This window comes from Tyto alba, unplaced genomic scaffold (genome assembly GCF_018691265.1).
Source record: "Tyto alba isolate M040663 unplaced genomic scaffold, T.alba_DEE_v4.0 Super-Scaffold_46, whole genome shotgun sequence".
Taxonomy (NCBI): Eukaryota; Metazoa; Chordata; class Aves; order Strigiformes; family Tytonidae; genus Tyto; species Tyto alba.
The window spans coordinates 13,262,015-13,284,818 of NW_024881322.1; the positions used below are offsets into that span (position 1 = coordinate 13,262,015).

Consider the following 22,804-nt stretch of genomic DNA (forward strand, 5'->3'; position numbering starts at 1 on the left):
AAAGGCTGTATACATTTTCACCAGAAATTTTTCATGTCAATACGTGCTACATGCGAAATCTGGGGAGGAAGAAGAGGAAACTCCCACTAAATAATTCAGCCGCTTTGAAGAAAAGTTAGCAAAAAAATTCCGGCAGTGGCATGGGGAGAGCCAGGACATCAAGCAGTTCTAGCACCTACACTGCATGCCACCGTCTTGGAACTGGGCAAGAAGCCGCCCAAGCGCACGATGTGCCTTTCGATTCCCCCAGGGACACAAGGGGTGACCCCCGCGCTCATCGGCATCAGCCACGTTCGGCTCCTTGGCTCCCATTCCCTCGACGCACGCGGCCCCAGGCCCTGGCGCACTCAGCTCTGCCAGGTTTGCCAGCACCGTGGGGCTGCTGTGGTCTGTACGTTGGTGCGTGTGATCATGCTATAGCTGTTCTTTTATTTATTTAAGTGAAAAACGGTAGAAGCCAGATTGAAAAACCGTAAGTGATTCTATTGGGCTATGCACACTCGGCGAACAAAAAAAAAAGTCCATACATATACTTTGTTAAGGTGCCCAACAGCTCTGTTGGTATTTCTGGACTGCAGTTCCCTTGCAGAATGTAGATCTTCGAAATAACATCCTGAATTTCAAGTTTCAAAACTAACTTTAGATGATGTTTTAAAACTACATTCTGTTATAAGTTATTTCAAATATGACAGCAGTGACTGAAGCCAAGAGTTTTCCACCACTCAGACTAAAAGTATATTCCATAAAACTTTATAATCTGCAAGTCCAGTCTATATTGTTCAACAGAGTTGGACAAGATTTGGTGGCAACAGCTTAGTTTTGTGGTTCTAATAGTCTTTGAGAGTATGTATGCTGATGGAATTAAAAGTTGCCTTGCATCCCATGTATTTCCAAACAGAAAATAGGGAAGTCAAAGATGAGTAAGGCAAAAAATCTGGGTTTACTTCAAGAAAAAAAATTCAAGTTAGATTCCACTCCCACGCCAGAATTCATAAGCAAGCTTTGGACAGGAGACTGAAATTTATACAATGATTCCTGAGGGAGACTACTACACATTTCTATGAATAAAAGCAAATAGTAGTCCCTCTTAACAAAATGAACAAACAAAAGAAAAACAACAATAAACAAAAACAGAGACAACCTCTTTCTCTTCTAGAAAAGCACCCTACCTGAAGGAAGTATTGGAGACAGGCATGATTCACAGATATTCTCCTCTGGAAAAACAAAACAAACCAAACCAGACTTGTAACAGCTCTGTTAACAAACTCCATGTTTACTTTTTTATAAAGCTGGCATGAACATACTGCTATTACAGAAATGGAGCTTGGTCTTAAACTATCTATGATGTCTAACAGAGTCTATTAAAAATTGAAGAGCAATACTGAAGCAGCATTTCTATTAACAGCATGAGAAATGTTTAGATTTTCTGCATCTGATGATGGCAGAACTGCAGGAGTGAGGCTGTTGAGGATCAGCACCGCAGAGGCAGAAGGCGAACTGAAAAAAAGGAGCTTAGGATGGGTGCCCAGGATCTCTGCAGCGTACGCGCTGATCCCCTGTCCTTCTGGCAGCTTTTGCCTCTCGGTATTAACACTCAGCTGGGGTGAATTACAGCGCTGCTCACGTGCATCATTAGCACCTTGTAAAATATCTTCAGCTATTTCTGAAAACTCATAGCTTTTGCTTTGGTTGCAGATTATTATCATCCGACTGTCTTGTGTTGGCACCGAGCAGCATTTTTCACCTTTACAGACAAACTGCAGGACACAACACGTTACTGGCTATGCAGAGACTGATCAAGAGGAAAAGCTGCATGCTGGGTCTTGTAGTTTTTGAGATATGAGCAGCTTTTTCAAGGGGTAAAGCAGCTGGTATCTGACTACCCTCTACACATAAGGCACAATACTCAGGCTTTTGAGCAGCTTCCAAAGCGGACAGTCATGTGGCTTTGGTCCATAAACCAAGTAAAAGACTGCAAAACCTTGAAAGTCACCATGTTTCCTCTGTACCCACCGTCTACTAGAACACCCTTCATCTGAGTTCGATGCATTTTCTTCAATAAAGAAAGAGAATCGGCAACAAGTATCTTTTTGCAACCCTCCCGCAGCAAGATCTGTTGGTGCAAAGAACATAAGATACAGCAGTTGTTGAATGGGTGGGCGTATCAACCACCTTCTCAAGCCTCCACTGGGTTCCTGCTGCCAAGGAGAGTGCGAGGAATGTCTAAAACTTTCCAAGCTCTTACAAAGGAGGGAAAGAAGGGCCCTCCTGTTACCACCACCTCTACCTAAACGAAAAACCTGCATTATAAAAAAACAACCCAACAACCCTCAAAAAAAAAATCAAATCCTTTACAAATATATTACTGTCATAAATTATCATCTTCTTCCTCTGAACCTGGCTTAACAACGTCCCATGGTGAGGGATTTTTATGGTGCCCCTCAATTGCTTTCCAAACCACTTCAAAATTTCTTCTACACATATCTTTCCCGTCTTCTTTAGGAAAGGCATTTGATAATCATAAAACCTTCGTAACCACAGCAATTCAAAATTTATTTTGTTCAAATATATTTCCTGCTGAGGTGTCATTTAGTAAGCAGTATTAAACGTCCATACAACTAACCAAAGGTCCAGAGTTTGTTCCTATTTAGCAAAAAGCTTATTTTCTACTTATTTAATATTTTCCATTAGATTGACATGTCATTGCCTGACAATGTTGTGAGACACAGAAGGGGATAAAGAGCATCAAAATTATACAGAGCCTTATTTCACAATACTTAAGGAGGCAAGTATGAAAATAGGAGAAACCCAAATAAGCCTTGTGGAATTTTTCTTCCTCCTCCTGTATCGATGTTTGGAAATTTGTTTTCCAAGACAATTCCTCTGAAAAGTGCTTTCAAGAGAGGCTCACAGTCATTTCTAAGCTGAACAACCCTACCAAAAAAGCGGTATAAAGAGGCAATGTCCATTCCTTTCTCCTGATTATTTGCATTGCAGGAGACATTAAGCATTTTAAAATAGTCCAAGATACAGCTAAAGCAAATATCGAAAAAGAAGTATAATAATAGATTTTACAGCCAAGCAAATGCTGTCCAAACCCCTATCTTCTCACATACACATTGCAAAGTAATAAGGACACACTGCCAAGAACGATATGCAATTAAGATTGCAAATCTGAAATACATTAAAAAAATTAAAATTGGGTAACATTAAGCATTTCAAACCGGGCATGCCAGTGGATAAGTGACATTCTCCAGATTTAGACACACTGAGCTATAAAACATTTCAGAGCACCAGAAACTGAATGCAGCTCAAGACAAAGGCTCAGAAAATTAATCACTTTTATCTGTGATAATCTCAGGAAATATCTGAGTATGTCTTTCCTCTTCCAACTTTATCCAAGGGCAAGAGAGAATGTTAAATTTTTTCTAAAATGTAGAAGAATGTCGCTAGCTTTGAAAAATATACAGGAAACTTTTTGCAAGGACAATTGAATGAGACTGTTTTTCAGAATGAGTGCTTGCCTGATTCAAAATATTCTGTCACCAAAGACCTTAGAGTGGATGAGGTCTTGGCTATGCACTGGAGTCTTTGCTAGCTGCACTCAGCATAAGCAGATGAAAAAAACCGATGTGTAAGTAAAAGGAGCAAAGCAGGGATGTTAAAGGAGTGGGGTGGAACAGAGATACAGTGGGAAGAAGGGAGCATGATTTACTATTTTCTACTTAAAATACAGTTAGCCAATAGGAAAACTTAATTTTGAAAAACAAAAATTAAGAGGGAAACAGTAGACTTCATCGGGTCACTGGAAAACCTCAATACTGTTAGATGCCTTAAAAAACAGAAATAACAGAAATACCTTATAAGACACATGCACTGTCTTTCTCCCATTATTTAAACTCCACTAAGATTTTTCCATACCACGTTCAATGACTGCTTGTCAGACCTTATTTTGCTAGAAATGGAATACCGAAGGCAGCTATTGTTATATAAAGTCACAATGAAGAATGTAAAATGTCAAATCTCAAGGTAATAAATCTCAACACTTCTGCAGAAACAGATTTGAAGAACTCAAAGATGAGGTGGATTACTTAAGAGTTACAGAAAGGGAATTAGGGGAGGGAATTTGGAGATTAGAGAGGGAGAAAGAATGTTTGACTTAACTTCTTTACATTAAAAGGAGGGAGAAGTATGTAACTGTGCATCCTAAGATTAGGTTAAACTAGTTAAAACTGACATCAGGCATAAGTCTGTAATGGAACCACTTTCCAACAAGAAATAGGACTCAGAGAGGATGAAAATGAACTTTTTTTTTACCCTTTAAAAGCACATCATTGTAAGCACATGCAGGAGAGCCTGGTACACCTACAGAAAGAAGTTTTAGGCAGATATAATGCTTTTTACCAAATTAATGGAACCTGCTGAAACTAAAACATTTATTGCAAAAAAAGAATCCTAGTTCATTTTCTGACTATCTCTGGGAAGATGCTACTGCATCCTTAAAATCAGAAGCCATAAAAACTTGTATTTAATTTAAAAAGTCCTGATTTTACAAATGCCTAACGTTATCTTTAAAGGAGAACACTGCGGTATGCAGTTAATTTGAAAGGGTATACTCAGAACTCTGGGAATAAATTCAGGCCTTGATTCAGCTTAGCACTCAAACAAGTCCAAGTTTCTCGATGTCAATTAACCAAATTTTTCCAACTGGCATCAGGACCACAGTTGAAAGCACATTATTTTTAGTCTTTACAACCAAAAGGCAGACGTCCCTCTGTGCCAGCTGCCCCCTGTGCCCTAGTGCCTCCAAGGTGCCTGGAACAGCAGCTTACCCATGTTCAGGAGCAAAACCCAACAATATTTCCAGGTGCTGTTTCAAGCAGCATTCATCAGGTTATCGTCGGGGTCTATCAGTTCATAAACTCTGTTATGGATGGATAGATGTGAATTCTATGAATGGATGAATCTCTGTTATCCATCAGAGTTATTGCAGGTTCACTTGAAGGGTGAACTAGTAAGTCAACGTTTGAGCAGAATGGCTAATCCACAAAATCTAGAGATACTTCATCTAAACAAAATGCTTTTAGATTTTCACACTAGGGGGAAAAACATAGAACACCAACATCTTTCGAAGTTTTATTCTAACAACTGTCATACAAAGGGTGAGAAATTAGGCATTTCTTCCTGAAATGCAAGAGGTATTTAAATTTCTTCCACCACCACAAGCATTTCCTAAGCTTTCCTCAGGTATGGACCAAAGCTGAAAAGACACCAATTTTATACATTCTGAAAGTGTAACAGGCTCATAACTAACTCACGTGTGCAAAAATAAGAGGATTTTTCTATCAGCCTTCTCTGAGAGACGTGTGATACGGTGCTTTAGAAACCTCGAGCATGATTACATGACTTATTTTAAGAAAGGTTCCTGCATTTCTTGTTCCTAAGTTAAGACCACTGTGTAATCAGATACTAGAGACTTCAACACGTCAGCCATTTCATATTCTTTTTCAATTTAATTTCCAGGGAACTAAAGATAAAAGGCAAATACAAAGTCCAATCGTACATTTGAAAAAGAAGGTACTTGTTAAGATCAAACTGTTGTACAACTGATGAGTTTCAGTTCAAAGTACTTGTATAAAAACATCATCAGTAGCACTGGTTTCACTGAAAAAAAAATAATAGGTTGAATTTATATTTTGCATAGCAATACCAGTAGGAAATGCTGATTTTGCTACAGTTTCCAAATATGAGCATTACTGCCCTAATTGTGTTGGCTACGGGAGTTTTTAAAAATAATTGCACTGGTAAATTCTTAAGGGGAACAGAGATTCTGTATGAGTCCCAGAGGAGCAATGTCTCTGTGTGGGAACCGAATTAAAGTTACACTGACATCAACTTTCAACCGTATGGAGATAAAGCTGCATTTTGATTCTCTGTCTTTGAAAACACTTTTAAATGTAAGCAGTATAGATGAAAATTATTAAACTTTTGTCAGGGTATCAATTTGACTTGACTCAATTTGGTTAGCTGGCCCCAGATTTGAATGGTATTTAGTTATGTTGAAAATGTTGACAGAAGCATGGTGATTTATTTGCCATTAAATAAAATAAGTGCTAGGAATGTGTCATTTCTAATAAATAAGTAGGTTTCTCCTTAAGACAACACATCTTCAGGAGTTTATAAATTCAAAGGATGTAGTCTGCGGTCCATTTTATCTATAAACTTATAGCACCAAAGAACTAGATTTCAGGAGTTAGATATAAAATATAATAAAAAAATTTTAGACTACACTTGACTTGATAAATACTCCTGTTAAAATTCAGACAACTATAGCTTTTTCTCTGTGGCCCATGTCTTCATAATTTTGTTGTCTATAAATGTTACTGTATATAAACACTAAAATCAGAATGCATCACTACAGTTAACCAGTGTCACTCAATAACGTACTACGGTTTTAATGTATTAACTCAGATGATGACACAGTGAAAACATTACAGTAAATGATCCTCAGGAGGGAAAAAACAAACAAAAATAATTACTTGGAGTTTTAATCCCAGTTCAGAAAAACATTTAAACGGGTACTTTAATCTTTTCATATAGCAGAATACTTAAGAGGGTTTTAAATTCATGGCAGAATTGCACTTCCTGAAGTTGGAAAATAAAAATGGGTATTCTTGAAGAATAATAAGGCATTTTAACAGATCCCTACTTGTAAAGCAGAGCTGTAATGCCAGAGCAAAAGCAAATTATAAGTACTTAATTGATGTTGTAGCCTAAGAACAAAGTCTCATGTGGTCTACATTTTTTTTCTATCCAACAGAATACCTAATTTTATCTTAGTGCCATGCTCGGTTGGTTGGTAATGAACAGATGTTAACTCCTTTTCAAAGGTGTGAGTTAACCACATTTACTTTAGAGCTGAGGTGAGCTTGAGCAGCACACAGAACAGTTGCAGCAGTTCATCTAACCAGTGGTAATTTGCTCAAGTGAAGTAACTGGTCTGCAATATGCCAGCATTAATAAAAACTTAAATTATTCAGGGAAGATTCCAGATTAAAAAAAAAAATTACAACATATTTTGTTGCATTAGTAGACTTCCTTGCTGGATTCTCTAGCGCACACTGTAAGCCACACATGGCATGCTCTGGCAGCCACTCAATTTGATTCACTTGGATTTTCTGGGATGTAAAGAACTGTTTTCAAAAAGACAAAGTCTGTGAAAGGCACTACTTTTAGCTCCTACCCATATTTCAAATCACATCTAATGTAAAGTTTACTGCTGTGGATATTTAGGAGACCCTGGCCCAGGGTGCCCAGAGCAGCTGTGGCTGCCCCCTCCCTGGAAGGGTTCAAGGCCAGGTTGGACGGGGCTGGGAGCACCCTGGGCTGGGGGAAGGGGGCCCTGCCCGGGGCAGGGGGGTGGGACTGGGGGGGCTTTGAGGTCCCTTCCAACCCAAACCAGTCTGTGGTTCTATGGTAACAGGAAATTTGCATCCGCATACTTGCATAAGCACAAAACAATTGTATGAGGGCTTGCAAAAGGAGGCCACAATTAAATAATCTAACAGCACAGCTGTAATACCTTTTGGGCAGCCAACTTTATGAAAAGATCAGCATAGTTTTCATGTTAGGCAGTGACTTGCAAGTCAAGCAACAGGTTCTAACTTTACCTGCGCACCTCCTTTGTGGGTCTTGGCACAAGATTTTCTTTTTTGCCTTTGAAAATAGGAACAACAAAACTTATGTACATACAGAGCTCGAGATCCAAATATATGAAATTATAGAAGGTCCTGGTCAATGAAATTCGGATTTCTATACAAGTGTAAAATGTCTGGTACGTTAGGTGATATAAATCAGGAAGCTTTTACCAAAACCCAAAGAGTTGTGTCAGGCCAGAATAGAGGATATGGACTTCTTACCATGAGCTACGTGTGAAGGTGTGACCAGGCATCATACAAACACAGCAAAGGCTAGCTTTAAAACAGCTAACGAGGCAGCAGTAATGAAGCTAGGGCAGAGTTGCCCTCAGCAACGAGACGTGGCTTAGGCATTTAGCTGAAGTCCCAGCCATGTCCTGAAGCACACGCTGAATGCAGAAACAGTCCTGCTATAAAGAAATTGAGCTTGCCAATCGAGGGCTACTTAGGTGAGCCTGCACGAGCTGCAATCACATCTCTAAATTTCTGTGTAGACACACCATCTGTTCATAAACGGTGCACTTTACATTGCCTGTAACACTTCAGGAACAGTCTTATTTTAAGGTATACCTTACATTTCTCTAAAGAAAAACAGTCTCCCCACTTTTTTTTTGATATATTGTTTTGCTGTTGTACAAGAAAGCTAAGCACAAATTACACTAAGATTCCCTAATTTCTATTATTCCTATGAGATGTAAATTTTAGCCCTAGAGCTATCCAAATCTACTTAAAAATTAATTAATTTGAAATCCATGAAGCATTTCAGTGCTAACAGCAAATAATTTTAGATATCACTCTGAAGGTTAAATACATCCTTTTAATCCCAAAGTAATTTTGTTAAAAGGTATTTGAAGACAAAATGATTCTTCCCTCCCCAAAACGTGACCAAACAATGTCATCAGCTTTGTCTGAAGCCACGCAATGTACTTTGCATACGTGTAAAGCTGCAGCTATGCACACAGCACTGTCTCAGTCTACCTGCAGACACACCAAAAATTACATTTTGATTTCAAGAGAATGCAGAAACAGGAGGATCGGCAGCGCAAGCGGCAGAGTACTGACAGCAGCAAGATTAACACCCGACTGTTTAAATGCAGCATGCTGTTTAGCTAGTATCATTGTGGAAGGATATCAGCATCTCATTAAGTCAACTAAAAACTGGAAGTAATGTGACAACATGCATTACATGCAAACATGTATCTGTTTATCTGGGGTAGCTCCTTGCACATAACAAATGTCAGGAGAATAAGACACATAAAATGCTTCTTTGAAACAGTGAAAGTCATAATCTAAAGTCCATATAATAACAAAATAAAGGAAAAGCCTTGGAAAGGCTTAAACTCTGCCTTTTTAAAAGGCCTTCTGGCATCACTGAAGGTTCTAGTACCTATAGGCTTTATTTGGCCTCAAAAGAGACCAACTGTGACCTTACCGAAAACCATCAAGCCTATCTATTAGCTAGAGATGTCCCAAGACTAATAGCAGATGGGAAACAAATGTTTATGAGGTTCAGAAAATTGGAGTTTCAGCTGCTCACTGGGCTATGTTTTCTTGGACTCTGCAGTCACACCGGCTGCATTCAAGCTGCTCTCTATCCTTACGTCTCTCAGTAGAAAGGTGCAGAGCAGGGTCAAAGAGAACTCAAGTTTGGGCTTCCTTTGGTAGCAGGGAGATTTCAAGTATGCAGTGCAACACACTCTGTTGTTACTTTTAGGAACACTGGAGGGTATGCTTCTTTTAAGTTCTTACAAACACGCATCAGACCCGGTCACGTAGGGAACTGCGCATACCTGTGAAATTATGCTGGGATAAGAACTCCCATAATCCAGTGAGCAGTCCTTTTTTTTTAAATGCATAGACATCAACACGTTCTACACAGATGACATGAATCTGATTTTAAAAGTTCATCTTCTTTTAGTTAGTATGGCAGTTAACATACAGCTCTAATACCTGGTGAATGTTCTGGCGAGTGCACATTGTGTTCTGCCTCCTCATATATGAAACAGAATGAAAAGTACTGGTCATGAGACCTTCCAATATTGGACAGTCAGTCAGCATAAAATAGTCTGAAACACCCAAGATCCATCCACTTCTACTTACCCACTAGGATTATGACAGCATGGGAGAGATTTAGAAGTGCTAGAAGGCATCAAGAGAAGAGACTATTCGTCTTGACAGATTTCTACCCTTTTTGTCATAGTTTTGTACTAACCCAAAGTGTCAATGACAGATGTCTGAACAAAATGAACAAACCTTCACGATAAGCCATTTCTCATGCTGTTCAGTGCAAAGCGGTTTTGCTGTCTCTCTGAAAAACAGTACCACAGGAAGAACCTGACATTTACCTGCAAGTTGTAGTCCTGAAGAATTTTCACTAGCGAGTCTCTCAAATTAGGAATCTCCATGCCTTCCTTAATGCGGTGGATCAAAAGAATGGGATCAACATGGGTTCCAATATTGTTCAACAAACCAGTAATAAAAGCTGTGAAAACCAAGAGGCAAAGACATTAAGAAAAAAAATACAGCAAAATACCTGATTAAAGGATGCTTTGGTGACTAGCTACAGGCTTCAGTTGATTCTGTGACAGTTCTCTACTAAGAGCTAACACTAAGCCTCTTTTAACATAGCCTTCACACGTTTCTTGCAGCTGTATGTACTTGAATATAGACTTTTTAAGGAGAGAGGAAGATACAGTTTGGCACTTCACAGAACTCCTAGGGTATTCAGAAAAGGGCTAACAGAGTATCTAGCACGAACCCACAAGTAAATAATGCATTTCAAGTCAATAAAAAGGGCACTCAAGAACACAGAACCAGAAAATTAACTTTATTACGTGCCTACTCTGTTCCCAGCTCCAGGGTTTAAAAACAAATTTTCAAGCACTTAACCTAGCTCTAGTGTGTTTCTAAACATTGGTGAGAGTGACACAAAAGAAGTCTTCTGCTTTTTGAAGTGCACCTGGCTAAATGAAACACTAGACGGATGAACCTCAAGGCTGTGTTCGTTTCTTCAACTCCCAAAGCTGAGGAATATCACTGCAGTTGCTCTGCATATGGGCAGACAGAACTGAGAGAATTCTATATGCTTTGAATCCCTTTTGCTCTAAAGATGCCACTAATTGTAGCATCACTTTTAGTGAGGGACTGTATTTAAGTATGGGTAACTTGAGAATGCCATTCTTCTAAAGGAGTAACAGATTTTGATTGCATCTTCCTGTCAGAATTAGTGGCCAAGGGATGAAAAGTATATGTATTCTAACACTAATTCTACAAGACATTCAATCCTTCGGAAAAGATATCCCAAGAGAGACTTTAAAGCCTTGATTTAAAGCCCCAGAAGAGGTTGCAAAACTAATGGAGTATATAGTTAAAATAATTCTGTTTTCTCAATCCTATGAACTCCTCTGAATCTGCCTCCTGAAAAAACCTGCTGCTGCTTATGAGATTCTGACAGCTCCTGATTCCATCTAAACTTTAACCTTGAGTAGCTATTCATATAATGGATGAAAGGCAAAATGCACTCATTATTACAAATCTTACTTCTTTGCCACAGAAACAAAACAAATTAGTTATTCTACTGAGGGGCAGAAAGGTGTAGGCTCTTCATTTTCAGAATTTCAAAGGGAAGCAGCTGCAATAAACACACTACACAACATCCTCATCAAGCCTGCAGACTGTGTTTTGAAGCTGTCTAAAAATAAAGCCTCATTCTGCCAAATTAAAAGCACCATTCTCCCCTTGATTTGTCATTAAGGACATAACTATGCAGAGTTTAGTCAAATGTTAAATCCCTAAGTACTCATTCTGTAGCATGCCCACATGCTGCCTTATGGGAAGTTTTTATGCATAGTAGGACAGTTATGTTGTGCTCCACAAACCAGAACACCTCCCCGGCCATCCATAAACACCTTCTCTAACATGCAAGTGGATAATTCAATCCTTTAATTGCAACAGCATTCCACAATAAAAAATACACACGCAAAGCTTCTGAGAAACTATCCCGCTTACGTGGTTTGTCGATAGAATATAAAATGAGATCTTCCCAAAGTTCTCCATCATCTTGTTCCTTGGCAAATTCAATAGCTTTATCTACATCTTGCAATTCTTCCATTATCATCTTCAAGGCACTGCGGCTATTACCCATTCTGCCTGGAAGGGAAAAATAAGTAAAGAGATTATAAATCCAAAATTCTTATCAATGCTCAGTGCTTTAAGAAGCTATTTCAGTATGAATTTTGTAAGTGTGAAGTTGCCTCAGACTAATTCAACCAAAACCAAATCTAATCTAATCTGATGTAGGAATGCATACCTGAGGAAATGCTTGGAGCGTTTTGCTGGACTGGGACCTGGAGCCTTTCTTAAGGGTGTTTTGGGTCATAGTAGGGGTTCCCCTTACATTACCAACAGGTAATGTATGGGGAAGTGTGTGGTATGTGTATGCATGTAAACTATGACACGAAATACCCCCTTTAAGAGCCCACATGGGCACTCTTAATTTGCAGGAAGTATAGAGCAGCTTACAACCATGGAAAATGAGAGGAGGGAAAAAGAAGTAGTAGTAGAAATGCTGAACTATTCTTTAAATACATCCATGAGTAAATCCTACTCTGCTCTTACACAGTCCAGAAAATATTCTTCTTGCTAAAACAAAAATTGATTAAAAAACCACTTTCCATTCTGTTCTTGACTAATACATAGACATACATAAAAATCTTTATATTACAATGCCTCCCATTCAGAGGCAGATTCCTTAGCCTGCTGGAAGAGTTAATTTATAATGAATTCTATTAAAAAAAGAAAAGAATATGGCAATATAAGCCAATCTTCCACCTCAGGAAAAGATAATACTAAGCTTCTGAGATGTTTTCAGAATAAAATATTTGTTTTATTTCTCCTCTCTTGTTAAACTGACAGTATTACTCTTCTATTGGAGAATATCTCAAAAAAACCTCCTCCCCCAACCTATTCCCCATGGCCCCCAAAACCTCCAAAACCCCAGAAAAACATCAAATCAGAAACACAGTAACACATATGGAGTTAAGACATGATATGAATAATCCAGTGCTTTGTCTTATTTTCTAAACATGTTATTTGATTGTACTGACTGCATACCAACTTTGTCTCCGGGAAAGTGTGTTAAATGCTACTAGACAATACGTCACACATTGTCGCAGCATAAACTTCATGACAAGATTAAAAGCATGTTGTAATTTATCACACTGAGTGTTACTTACTCAGAAGGTAGACTGTCTCTTCTACAAAGTTCCTCTGTTGGCAGATCTCAAGAGCCTTGAATTAAGGAGAAAGGAGGAGGGAAAAAGAACACAGGGAACCATGTAACATGATATTTTATTGATCACAAATGCTGCAAGTGGTGTAAAGATATTTTTCCACTAAGTTGCATCACTTGTTTTGACATGTATACAGCTCTCTTAATACGCACTGTCAGGTCCTCTAGCATTAATTACGAGAAGAAACTCCATGGCATTTTTTTTTATTTTTCTACAGGATTAAATAAATCTGGGGACAGGACAGCTATTTCAGTCTGGATTATGCCAATCTCTACCTTTAAATTTACTGGTAACGTCTTTCCTCTGCTTTCAAAAGTTAGTTAATCCAAAAGTGTCCTGGGTTGAGTGAGTGGTGGAGTTTTTTGGTGGCAGGGGAGGGGGCTATCGGGGCGGCCCCCTGTGAGAAGTTTCTCGAAGCTCCCCCAGCTCCACGTCAGCTCCACTTCTGTTTGGGAAATTGAGCCAATCGGCTGCGCCTCTGCGATAACGTATTTAAGAAGGGACGTGGTGACGGGCAGTGGGACTGGTGAGGAGGAGTTGCTGCAGCTGCATGAACACCAAGGTCAGTGGAGGAACGGAGGAAGAAAGGAGGGGGGAGGTGCCGGAGCAGAGACCCCCCTGTATCCTGTGGGGAGACGGCAGGGCGGCCCCCCCTGCCACCCATGAAGATCTACGGTGGAGCAGACATTGATTCATGGCCTGTGGCTTCTGCTTGAATGACCAAGGTGCTGTGCCCGAAGAAGGCCGGGGTCTTGTGGGAAAAGGCAGCCCCGCTGCTGTAATTCAGTGCTGGGAGCATTGCAGCATGCGGGGGAGTCCCACGCCGGAGCAGCTCGGGAAGGGCTGCAGCCGTGGGAGGGAATCCAGTCAGAGGAAGTTAGTGACCCATGACAGAGCAGTGTGGGGAACGCTGCGGCCCGTGGGAGGAATTCATGTCGGAGAAAGTTTGTGGAGGACTGTCTCCTGTGAGAGGGGGACCACGATGGAGCAGGAGGAACAAGTTCCAGACACTCCCCTCACCGAAGATAAGGGAAGTGGCAGCACTGACTGCACCCCCCATTCCCTGCCCCTGTGCCGCTGGGGGAGGAGGTAGAGATATCGGGAGCAGAGCTGAGCTCGGGAAGAAGGGAGGGGTGGGGGGAAGGTGTTCTCAAGATGTGGCAATGCTTCTCACTGTCCTACTCTGTTATGTGTTGTTAGTGTCTGTAATAAATGTATGTTTTTTTTTTTCTTCCCCTAACGAGTCTGCCTTTTGCTCGTGATCATAAAGGGGGATTTTTCCCCATCCCAGTCCTATCTCGAACCCCAAGCCTGGCTCTCTGTCCCTTCTCATTGCCGGAGAGGAAGGGAGAGAGAGCTGCTGCATTGTGGTTGGCTGCCAACCAGGCCTTAACCACGACAAAAAGCATGAAGGTTATCTGCTGTCAAGACTTGCTTCCTGTGGGTGGACTTATGAGGTCTCTAGTGACGGAGGTCTGCTTGACATTCATTTGTAACACAAGACTGTAGATCTCCTCAGGGTAACCAGAATGGTTCTGGGAGGTAGACAGTGACCTCCAAATTTTGTACCAGTGTCCTCCAAGATGACAGTATAAAAATAATCTAGCACAAACATGAAAGAATAAGGAGGAAGCATTTCTTGTAAATTTGGTTTAAAGATCTGAAGGCTAAATACCATGAGCAGTTACAGAATCAGTGTGTAGTTGAAAAACACTTAGCACAATTACCAAAAGTACCAAACTGTTTACCAACAAGTTTTTAGCATCAGAAAATTAGCAGGGCTGGTATGCCATAAAGGATTCTATGTCTGTTTCCAGTTTGGAAGCAGAAAGCAAACTCAAGATTCATGACATTCCTTTGAAGACACCTGTTCACCAATAAAGACTTTCATACTTGGAAAACAAAACTATAAATGCATAAGATACAGCTACAGCTAAAGATGTAGTTAGGAATTAACTTTTCCTTCCATTCTCAAATTATTTCAGATGGGTTACTATTAAGATTAGAGATATGGACAATGAATTTTGGGATAGGGGTGAATTACCCATCAGATACTTCAGGAGAATGAAGGTATCAATAATACTAATGAGTAATACACACAGCTGACAGCCTTTTTTCTCTCTCTGCTTAGAATTTAAACTACAAAGTACCAGGTATTCAGAACTTCTGGATGCTTCATGTTTATTGACTGTCATGCTCCCTCTAGAGGAAAACAAGTAACATTCATACTTCTCTTCCAGTTCATTTTATAAAATATTTGCTAAACTGCTCTTGAATAAAAGTGGCTTACTTTTAAAGAACAAGAATTACCTCTTCTTGCCGGACCTATAATTTTTCTTTAAAGCAATAATAAGCATGAATTTGTTCAAATATCATGGCTTTTTGCAATTTCTACACTGCACTGGAAGATGATTAACTGGAACTGAAAATATTGGTAACTGGGAGATTCTTGGACCCCTTTTTATTTCCTTTTAACAAAAATTTGTATGTTGCAAAAAGTGTACTGTATATGCATGGTAAGAAGTATAATTACAGAGTTAGCAGTGACAGTATTCAACTAAGTTTCACATAGTGTTGGTATCTTTCTTCTCTTCCTTAGCTTCTTACTGAAACATTAACATTCTAACGTAAGATTGGAATGACACTTTTTCTAACACCCTTTTCTCTTACATATTCTTGCTCACAGCCCATAACTTCAGTAAAGCAGTGCCAGCAATGCGCTTGCATTATTTACACACAGCACTTCTCTGCACCACCCATCACTGAAGGTAAATGGCCAAATCTGCAATAACTAAGCCAATTTGCTTCAAAAGGAAATAAAAAGGGCAGTTAAGGTTTTATACATAAACCCATGACCACACAAGCAATATATAAGGCAAAAACTAAGAGAGAATCAGGGAGTTAAAGCCAAATAAGCCAACATTGTATACAAAAGTCTCTAGCTGGAAACCTCTCAGGCTCATTGCCTAAAAGGATCAATGAGACAACCTAGTTTTGTGTGACAGTTTCAACGAAGACCAAGCCGGCAATCCCAACAACGTATTTTCCAGTGTTTCCTGCTGTTGCACAGTAAATTTGACAAAAGCATGCAAAACAAGAGAGGTACCAGGAACAGTACTAGTTCTCTGTAGAACATCAACCATGTAAAATGCAATATTCAATATCACATTTAAAACTACTCCACTGGTATCACCATTTTAGCTGCATACAGAGAAGCATCCTTTCACAAAGTCTGCTCTGCTTGGCCATTAACAGCAACAAATATAAATAATTAAATACTGACCCAACTAAAGAGGAAAAATTAAATTTCCATTCAATTCACTTTAATTCAAGCAGGGGAAAAAAACTGTCTTTAACGTTATTTATTTTTTAATTTGACAAGAGTGAGCAAGGAAGGAAAATGTAAAAAGGTTAAAGAAGGTGGAAACATGGTACTCTGCAAAACCCCAAATCTATTAGCAGAAGTACAGAGACAAAATACTTTTAGCTCTGCTTGTTCAGTGACTGTTATATTGCGTATATTATCTGAAGGCAATTTAAGACCTTAGAATACAAAGCCAGAAAAACTCCAGCTACAGCTACTAATTTTTCAAGATCTAACACTGACTAGTCCTCTTTTTGGCAAAATTATTGTTGGTTTCTTGCAACCACAACCTGCTCAGTCAGGCCAGGCACTGATGGGTAAATATGTTGTAGGTATGCAGCACGTGTGAATTCAGAACTTCTGCATTAAAAATCCCCACTGATTCCTGCCCTGGGAGCTGAGAGAGGAAGGTCTCTGCTGTCAGCCAGCTCTGCAAACCAAACTTCTGCAGGGGATGGTCACAAACTCAGAGGATCCCTCCTTTCGGCAGTAGAGGGCAGTACCAGACACAGTTACAAATTCACAACACTACAAGCTACAGACATAAACACCGAGGACCTGTGTTTAGATTTCGGGGGCTTACCTTCTCTAGGGGACAGTGAGTGCTGTCTCTGAGAAACGGCAGTAAGTTTGGGCGATCGTATTCAGCGTAAAGGCTGATCTGTTTCTCATGATATCGTTGGCCTTTATGGTGGTCTCTTTTGAAAAGCTTGTGCAAATACTAGAAATCAAGAAAGAGAATCAGAACTCAAGACTGCTTATACAATATTATTCATTCTCCGCTAATAAAAAAACTCCTCCTAATTTCCCCAGGAACGTGCTAACACATACTAAAGGCACAGAGATTAAATCCAGATACAAAACACTAACTTCATATTTTTCTGAGTACCCTCATCAGGGCAATCTCCAAAACCAGATCTGTAAAACAGGTTTCCAGCAACACTCAAGTAACTGTCCTTTAACTTTCAAGGAAATTATTGGATTTTGAATGTTACAGAAAACTTTGGAGAAACATATCAAATGAAACATTTCAGTTATCTAGATACAGATAAGTATTTTTACCACATGAAATGTTTTAACCAAAGCACCTTGACGTATAGATACTGTGGCAAAGCTTCTTCCTCCCTAGATGAGCACAAAAAAGCCTTGAGAATAATCATGAGGGTCACTTTTATTCAAAGGGAAGTAGGCTTCAGTCTTTGAAACTGATGCGTCCCGTCTATAAACTGACAGTCAGTCATCTTTGCAAAGCTCTTGGGCTGTGGACTGCACGCTTCATACAGCTGCTTCCTTTAATCAGATCTCTAACACATAAACCCACTCTCCACCAGATCGATGCCCTGAGCCCCGCCTGTACACAGCAGCAAGTTAAACTTCCCTCCCTAATACAGCCCAAGCCCACGGTTACCCGTTACGCATTCCACTGACAGCACATTCAAACCAAAGAGGTGCTGCTGGAATAGCAATGTGGGGCCCCAGCCTTGCAGTGATATTGTAATTCTGCACAAACAAGAACAACCCTGCAGCGTATGGAACTTACAGCTCTAGAAAGACAATCAGCTCGCTGTGTCTCTGTGGATCAGCAAAATGTGCTTCTGAGTTGCACCCACCATCCAACCTCATTTTTGCGTAGGGAAAGAGGAGGGATACAAGCAAGAACTAATTGACCAGAGAAGACAAGTGTCTGCAATGCCATAAGGAGTACCTCATGGTATGTTAGTGAGTAAGCACTATGTTATAAAGTTCTCAGAGGTACACATTTTAAAATTATTTTACTATTATAAGAATGTTATGGCCATGTTAAAAAAATGGGTTAGCAAAAGTAGCCACTTTGGCTCTGATGATTTATGACATTTCAGTGTTATGTGCACTTTGATAGGATAACCATATCTGTAAAGGATATGCTCAGCAAAGAGTTTATTCAGCTCAACTTGAAACTAAGAGAATACAGAAATACTTACCACGTGCTGTAGTTCAGGCCGGTTTTCTAATTCTTCAACGACTCTGTCAATCTGAAAGAAAAAAAATAAAATCCAACAGATTATAGCAAACGAGTGACGAACATCACATTTACAGGACTGAAGGAAGTGGACTGGACATGCCATGCCATGAACTTGTTATACTCACCGAAATTTTATCTTCGTTATCCAAAAGCATGTCTACTGCTTTCTACAGTAAAGAAAGATAACACAGCTAAGCAACAGGTACACACGTTTTCTCACACTCTATACAGTATTGCACTTGTTCACTGATGGGTATCAGATGGATATTGCAGACCCACTCTTTTCAGCAACAGTAATTCAGAAAGAAGTTTGCATAACATCGGCATTCCCCAACAGCACAGCATTACAGGAGAACACATCATGTACCCTTCCAGAATACTACTCCTAAATTTCCGCGCTAACAGCAACCATTACTGTGCACTTATACTGCAGGTGAAGTATGCCCATCGAATCATGGGTCACAGGCGGCCACTACCAAATGATGTAGAAACACCATTTGTCCCATTGCAAAAGGGAACTGCAGGGCGATGGCTGGATAAGAAACACACAACTCGACTTATCACTGGACTCCTCCAACCTGTCTGCACCCCAATACCGTAACACAAGACTAGACCATCCAAGTAGGCAGAGTGGCCACCAAGATTCCGGTGCTGCTTACTCTGACAAGAGCAAACTTTGCTTCACTTTCAAAAAATGCAAACCCACAGATTACTAATATGATTTACTTTATTTAATAAAAAAATAACTATACTCTTTTTTTTCCCCATGTAGTTTAGTATGGGCAAACCAAAGATTATCATCTTTGGTACAGATGGCTCCGTATTTTAGCTAAACAACCACTGCACTGAAAAAAGAGCAGATCTACTTGGTTTCCCCTCAAGGATCATACCAAAATTCATTTGCTGAGGTTTTCTAGCCGGCTGGGAAGAAAGAAGATTGAATTCAGCACAAAATGCACACTTCTTGATTTTTGGAATTTAGGTTAATATCCTTTCAAACTTTGAGAAGCAGATTAATTGACTGCAGTGAAAGAAAAGCGGCAAGTACATTTAACACATGCCTCACAATAAATTCACTGCCTCCCTTCTTTGGCTTATTTAATAGAATTATATGATTAGAAATGCAGAAAGAGTATCATCGTGAAAGTCTACTTGAGAATCATAACAATGATCTTGGACCTGGCACTCTTCTCACTGTGAGTGATACTCAAATGGAAATACAAAGGAAAAAAAATCATCCTTGGGTCAACTGTTTTGCAGTCTAGGCAAACATCATCTTCCTTACCTCAGAATGTATGCATACACAGTAAACACACTCTCTCTGTGTTTACTCAACACTATCTTTAGCTCATTTATTTTTAATCTGTTAAAATATCTCTAGTGGAAAGTGAATATAAAATCATTAAGATCACCATACCTCCGAATCAAAATCCATGAGCAGAACAATTTTGTCTCTGATAGAACTGAAAAGATTGTGCTTGTGGATCAGCTGGAAGACATCTTTGTGCCTCAGAGTTAGGTAAATTTCTAGGGCTCTGCCATAGCGCTGGTCATAAGTATACCTGATAAAAAACATAATACACATGATCTTACATATCTAAGTGTAGGAAAATCACTTATGAAGGAAAATATAAATAAACTCTAGGATGTAAAGCCTGTTAGGATGCTATTTGATGTGATAAGTACCTAAATAGTTGCTATGATTTATTTTTGTTAAATAGAAATAAAACACTGGGCAACATTAATATCAACTCTATTTATATCAGCCACCACATTTGTGTTCTGACCTGTGGTCCTCTACATTTTAATTTTCCCGTTTTCAAACCACAGGGGAAGCCACACAAAATGCTAGCTTTTCTATTTTTGGAAACTAATTGGAACTCTCTTCAGAGCTAAAAACACTGTTAAAACTTTGGGACAGACTATAACATAGCAATAGACAGTAGCTCTGCTTTCTTCAAAAAAGCAGTATGAAAGGAACATAACATGGGAATCAGTCTGAGAAAACCCAACAGCTTTATCCCTGTACGAAGTAGCCTAGAACCAGATCAGTTTTGGCACATTTTCCAGTCACATATTTCCAGACACATAGTAAACGTAAATATACTACTTCTGAAATAGTGGGTAAAATATACCATTTTATTTTCCTGTGGGTAATTCTGAAATGCACGCATCACAAAAGAGACTTCCTCTGACAGCATAAAGAGGAATGCTAGCTATTTGCTTTGGAAAGAGGAATAGAAAATCCAATCTTACAATAAACTCTTTGCTTTCATACTCAGCATACACTTTATAAGGAAGGGAAAAAAATTGATAAGCTGTGCAGTTAGCAGAGTGGAGAGGAGAAAAAGCCGATGCTCTGCAAATTGCAACAAAGCAGATATTTCTTTTAAGACAGCGAGGTAAATATTTACAAACTATAGTACACTACTTCAAGCTTACTTTTTGTAACAGGAGTTCAAAATTGTACTCACAATTCTGCAAGCGTTCTGAGCAAAGTCCTGTTCTGTGGATCTTTCTTCAGGTGATCCACTACAGCTTGAACTATGATTGTGTTGTTGTAGAGATCTCCAGGCCACTCTTTTATCAAGGTTGCAAACCCCTAAAAGTATAAGAGATGGTAACAGAAATAGAAAGAACTGCCTAAGGAACATTTCAAAACATCAAAGCTTAAGCTAAGCCTCCGAGATGATACCTGCTGTGCTTCACCTCTAAGTCACTTTTACGTGCCCACAGACATGCACAGTGCAGAACGCAGATTTTCCTTCTTAGGGCAATGTTTATTAAGATTCATGAAGCTGAGTCTCTTTCAGGTGCTGTGGGCTTTGGGCAGCACCTCAACCACTTATGCTACATTAAACAAACCAAAAATAACTATTTATAAAAAAATAATCAATCTCATAGTGTTTGCGTGCTCTGAAGAACATTCTATTTATTCTCTTAAAAACAAAACCAAAATTCATCTTTTTAATCTTTTCATTATTGTAAAACTGTCCATTGATAATCTGACTACAACAGAGAATTTGCTGTCAGAATTCTACATTGCCGAGGGGGTCTGGCTGGCAGTAATGATTACTTGTGGACACGTCAGGCTACAATACCTCGTAGTCACTCTCCAAAAACTCATGCAGGACCATCTCATAGATCAGAGGTTTCAAAACTGGATCCCGTCTGGGCAAGTAACGACTAATTGCCTATAGGAACAAAGAGAACAAAGTGTCAGAAGGGGAATGACATGTAACATCCTGGTACACTGATGATAGAAAGAGTTGTGAAACAAAAAGCCAAAGTTACACGCACAGTGTGGCTCTTGGTAAACACTTGAAGTGCTGCATATTCATACTTGTAAGCAGTATCCTGAAGTTATTTACTTTAGGATTGCACACACTGGAATTGCATTACTTACCTGAAAGCATTTTAATTAGGAAAATAGGTGGTAGGATACTAGTTTGTGAGTATCAGCCACTGCATTTAAAGAAGCCTGAATATTTACTGCTAGTCATTTAGAAAATAAAATACATTAAAGACCACTCAAGAGAAGAAAGTTTTCAAAATTCATTTTGTCCAGTCTTGGTCTTATATCTTGTGAAAAGGTATAAGCATTCATTAGATGAAAAATGTGTACTTTTGATTTATGACTTACTGCGAGGTCACTACATTTTATGAGGAGTTCTGTTTTGCCAGCTATTTTTACATACCCAAATGAAAAATAATTTGAGAATATACCTCCCCACGGAAAGGGTGAAGGCGTGTGGTCTGTTGCTCTACAGGAGGTGTTAAGGAACTGCATTCTGGCAGGCAGGAGACGAGAACCTGCCAGAATGAATCAGCTCATACCCTGGAATTTCAGCTCAGCATCTTATTAGCACTACTGTTGCATGCAACTAGAGGCCAAGGTTAGTATCGCCTGCCAAAATAAACCCTACTGCTACCAGCTGTGTTGGGACTTTGGGGTTTGTAGGTGAAGGCCCAACACTGATGAAATTCCTCCGAACACTCAGAGATGTTGCCTGTTGCCCACTAATGGCACGTGGTACAGTAGCATTTTGTTACTGAAGTTGCTTGAACAAAGCAGGAGAAATAACATCTTGCTACTTTTTTTTTTTTTTTTTGCAGTTTTACAGACAGCAATCACAATGAATTCCCCTAGTATTTAAATCAAAACATTTGCCAAAGTTGCGTATTTCATTAAAGTTTTTCGTCTGTAGCTGAAAAAGGAGGTAAAAATAAAAGGCCAATTAAAAAAGCATTGTTAATGGCTTTGCAAAAATTAAAACTTCATTGCTCACAGGAGACCTCTTCTCTCCCCACACTGTTTGAGCTTGGCCAGTCTTTGAAACGTAGCACACTGCCAACATCAGCTCCCACCGTCTGCCACAGGATTTAATAGCTAACTCAGGGCACGGTCTCGCCAGCTGCCCTGGGGAATCATCTTCCTGACCCCCTCACA

The 22,804-nt window shown here is 39.5% G+C and overlaps 1 protein-coding gene across 1 annotated transcript in view; it reads right to left on the bottom strand.

The window, feature by feature from the left end:
• The window catches only part of VPS41 (VPS41 subunit of HOPS complex), a 110,710-nt gene that overhangs the window by 4,561 nt on the left and 83,345 nt on the right, over window positions 1-22,804 (bottom strand). The window contains exons 17-27 of the mRNA XM_033007122.2: window positions 21,456-21,548; window positions 20,829-20,956; window positions 19,772-19,916; window positions 18,480-18,521; window positions 18,314-18,364; window positions 16,936-17,073; window positions 12,932-12,986; window positions 11,706-11,846; window positions 10,043-10,179; window positions 2,014-2,113; window positions 1,170-1,214 (exon numbers count right to left, since the gene is read on the bottom strand). Coding sequence (XP_032863013.1) covers window positions 1,170-1,214; window positions 2,014-2,113; window positions 10,043-10,179; window positions 11,706-11,846; window positions 12,932-12,986; window positions 16,936-17,073; window positions 18,314-18,364; window positions 18,480-18,521; window positions 19,772-19,916; window positions 20,829-20,956; window positions 21,456-21,548 — 1,075 coding nt within the window. The remainder of the gene's footprint in view (window positions 1-1,169; window positions 1,215-2,013; window positions 2,114-10,042; window positions 10,180-11,705; window positions 11,847-12,931; window positions 12,987-16,935; window positions 17,074-18,313; window positions 18,365-18,479; window positions 18,522-19,771; window positions 19,917-20,828; window positions 20,957-21,455; window positions 21,549-22,804) is intronic.